Source organism: Etheostoma cragini, chromosome 18, assembly GCF_013103735.1.
Source record: "Etheostoma cragini isolate CJK2018 chromosome 18, CSU_Ecrag_1.0, whole genome shotgun sequence".
NCBI lineage: Eukaryota > Metazoa > Chordata > Actinopteri > Perciformes > Percidae > Etheostoma > Etheostoma cragini.
In genome coordinates this window covers 53,389-56,038 of record NC_048424.1, presented here as the reverse complement: position 1 = coordinate 56,038, position 2,650 = coordinate 53,389, and the positions used below count along the sequence as shown (strand labels likewise).

Here is a 2,650-nt window from a genome sequence, read left to right as displayed (position 1 = left end):
GTCCTCGAGCAGCCGGACCTCCACAAAGACATGACCAAGGACGACTTCATGGAGCGCCACCGGGCCTGGTGCTGCTCCACGGTCCCAGAACCAGCTGTGTGTGGGATCAGTCGGATCTGGGTCTTCAGCCTGGCCCGACGCCAGGGCATCGCCACGCGCATGCTGGACACCGTCAGGTACAAAATAACATCCAGGGATTAACCCCGTGTTGTCCTCGTGTTGTCCCCATGTTGTCTTCGTGTTGCCCTCATGTTGTCCTATATCAATGTTCTTTTTAATTCTCCAAAATAACATGATTGATTCCACCCAACGCTCTTTGCCAAGTACAAATCTCTACTTTCATTAATTTTGGGTCTTATTCAATTTTATAGCATTGTAAAACAAATGAAGTGTTTTTGAAATAGTATTGAGTAAAAGTTGACATATTCCAGTCTGTGATTATCATCAACATCCATTCCTTTAATTTGAAACATTAGGTATAATTTCCTATAAATGAGGTTTATTGACCAGAAATTCCAAAAATAACTGTAAAACTAAAGTTAATAAGTTAATTTTAAGTGATAAACATTGAAAAAAGGGATGAAAGTTTATAAACATCGATGATAGGCATCAACAGAAATAAGACAACACGAGGTCTCTGCTACTGCAGAATGTGGGGAAGGCGTTGGAATTATTCTCTCCTCTTCTCAATAACCCCATCTTCCTGTTGTTGTTGTTGTTGTTTAGGAGCACCTTCACGTACGGCAGCCATCTCGCCAAGGAGGAAGTCGCCTTCTCCGACCCGACGCCCGACGGGAAACTGTTCGCTACGAAGTACTCCGACACGCCCACGTTCCTGGTTTACAACTTTGTAGCATGAGTTAAATATAAAAACTGTTGATTAACTGTTGATTTGGAAGAAATATTAACATCTCTCCAGGCTGTTGTTAATATTATCTTTCATATGCAAAGCAACTCGTTCAGTTTAATATGTATAATGAAGACATTCAGGGTTATGTTGACTTTTTAACTCTTGTGTTGTCCTTCAGGTCCCAGAGACCTTCCTGTACTTTTCTGCTACTGTGGCCTTGCCCTCCGGGGTCCCAGAGACCTGTTCTGCTCTTGCACGCGTAACCTAATAGCCTCATCTGGTCCTCAGGGGTACCCGAGACCCGTCCCAGATTTGGAGGACGAGATGAGGCTTGGGATACGCGTTTGAGTGCGGGACGGGTCTCTGGGACCCAGAGCACGTTTCCCAATAGCCTCATCTCATCCTCCAGGGTCCCCGGGACCCAATGGACAAGGCGGGAGTAGTGGAACATCCATGTAATCGTATACAAATACAGGGTCTCCGAGACCCCGAACGCTAGCCTGTAACACGAAGGACAACCCAAGGTCAAAAGGTCACCTGTTGTCTCTCAGTATTTATATTCAGTCCTGCCTGATGTGTGGATATCTGCAGGACTCGAGATGTTAATATTCTGCTTAATAAGGAGCAATAAATGAGAATATTTCCCATTTTTGAATTAAATAGAAGATTCCATTTTGAAATGTTCACATGATGTTCAGAGGATTTTTTCCTAGATTTTTGATTTTGAAGGGAAATGTCTTTAGACCCTCTGCGATGCCTTTACTGTTCTAAGGGCATTATGCTTTGTAAATATTCAATAAACATTTGTTTTATGATCTTTCATCTGAAGTGTTTTCTGTGCACGACAGTCAACTTAAGACTTAAAATCAATTGGTAAGCATATTTTACAAAAATATATTATTTAATTTCTGCTTTTAACCACTAAACATTTTGAATAGTTACACCAGAGCTGCTCATACATCTGAATAAATGCAGGACAACTCAAGAGTTTCATCAAGAAATATCAGTTTATAGAAGAAAAGTAAAAACATTTACATGAAGGAATAGTAGACATAAGGAAAGACAATACTGTATAGCAAAGACAACATACAAATAAATGACCAATGTACCAGTGAAGTGTCAGCTAGAGCTGGGCAATGTATCAATATCCATTGTAATATGATTTTGGATATCAAAATATGGCATAAGTGTCTTTTCCTGTATTAACAGACTGTGTAGCTCTTCTATTATTTGAGCTTCTAAATAATTAATTACAGCACAATTACTGACAAAAGACACTTTACCCAGTCATTACGGTAAATAATCTGGATTCATATTGCTCTTAGTCATTACGGTAAATAGTCTGGATTCATATTGCTCCCAGTCAGTCGATAACTATCACCTCACTGGGCATTTTATCCAGCGGGGCATTGCTCTCTAAGGCCTGGAGGATCTGGGTGGCTGAGGGCCTCTTCTTGGGGTCTTCCTCCGTGCAGAGATAGAAAAGCTCCACCATCCTCCGGTAAGAGCTGCCCAGAGCCTCGGCATCCAGACCCGGCCTGGTCCCCAGCCTCTGGTAGTACGCGTCCTCGTCGAAACTCTCCTCCATCGAGTCCTCTGAAACACAAATACAACACACTCAGTAACACCGGTGTGAATGGAGCTGCTTGTGATGTCAGGAAACGGACAACAGGAAGTCGAACTGCAGAGCTCTAAGGCGTGGTTCCAAAACTTTGAATGCATCTTGACACATTATCACAGGCTGGCAGACAGGGAAAAGTAATAGTATAGCATGTTGAAAAAAAGTCATAGTATAGCATG

At 42.2% G+C, this 2,650-nt stretch overlaps 2 protein-coding genes across 2 annotated transcripts in view; one reads left to right on the top strand and one right to left on the bottom strand.

Moving 5' to 3' along the window:
• The first annotated feature begins 6 nt into the window (after window positions 1–6).
• Window positions 7–972, top strand: LOC117961751 (N-acetyltransferase ESCO2-like). The gene is made up of 2 exons (XM_034900633.1): window positions 7–176; window positions 727–972. The coding sequence occupies exons 1-2, from the start codon at window positions 31–33 to the stop codon at window positions 857–859; spliced, it is 279 nt and encodes a 92-aa protein (XP_034756524.1). The 5' UTR covers window positions 7–30; the 3' UTR covers window positions 860–972.
• Window positions 973–2,213: 1,241 nt separating this feature from the next.
• The window catches only part of esco2 (establishment of sister chromatid cohesion N-acetyltransferase 2), a 10,601-nt gene continuing 10,164 nt past the window's right edge, over window positions 2,214–2,650 (bottom strand). The window contains exon 13 of the mRNA XM_034900746.1: window positions 2,214–2,444. Within this exon, the coding sequence (XP_034756637.1) occupies window positions 2,214–2,444 (231 nt within the window). The remainder of the gene's footprint in view (window positions 2,445–2,650) is intronic.

Bases quoted from the DNA above. Each gene is read 5' to 3' on its own strand.
- LOC117961751 (XM_034900633.1), top strand. From the start codon at position 31: ATGACCAAGGACGACTTCATGGAGCGCCACCGGGCCTGGTGCTGCTCC. The intron at 177-726 runs GTACAAAATAAC...GTTGTTGTTTAG, and splicing joins CGCATGCTGGACACCGTCAG to GAGCACCTTCACGTACGGCA.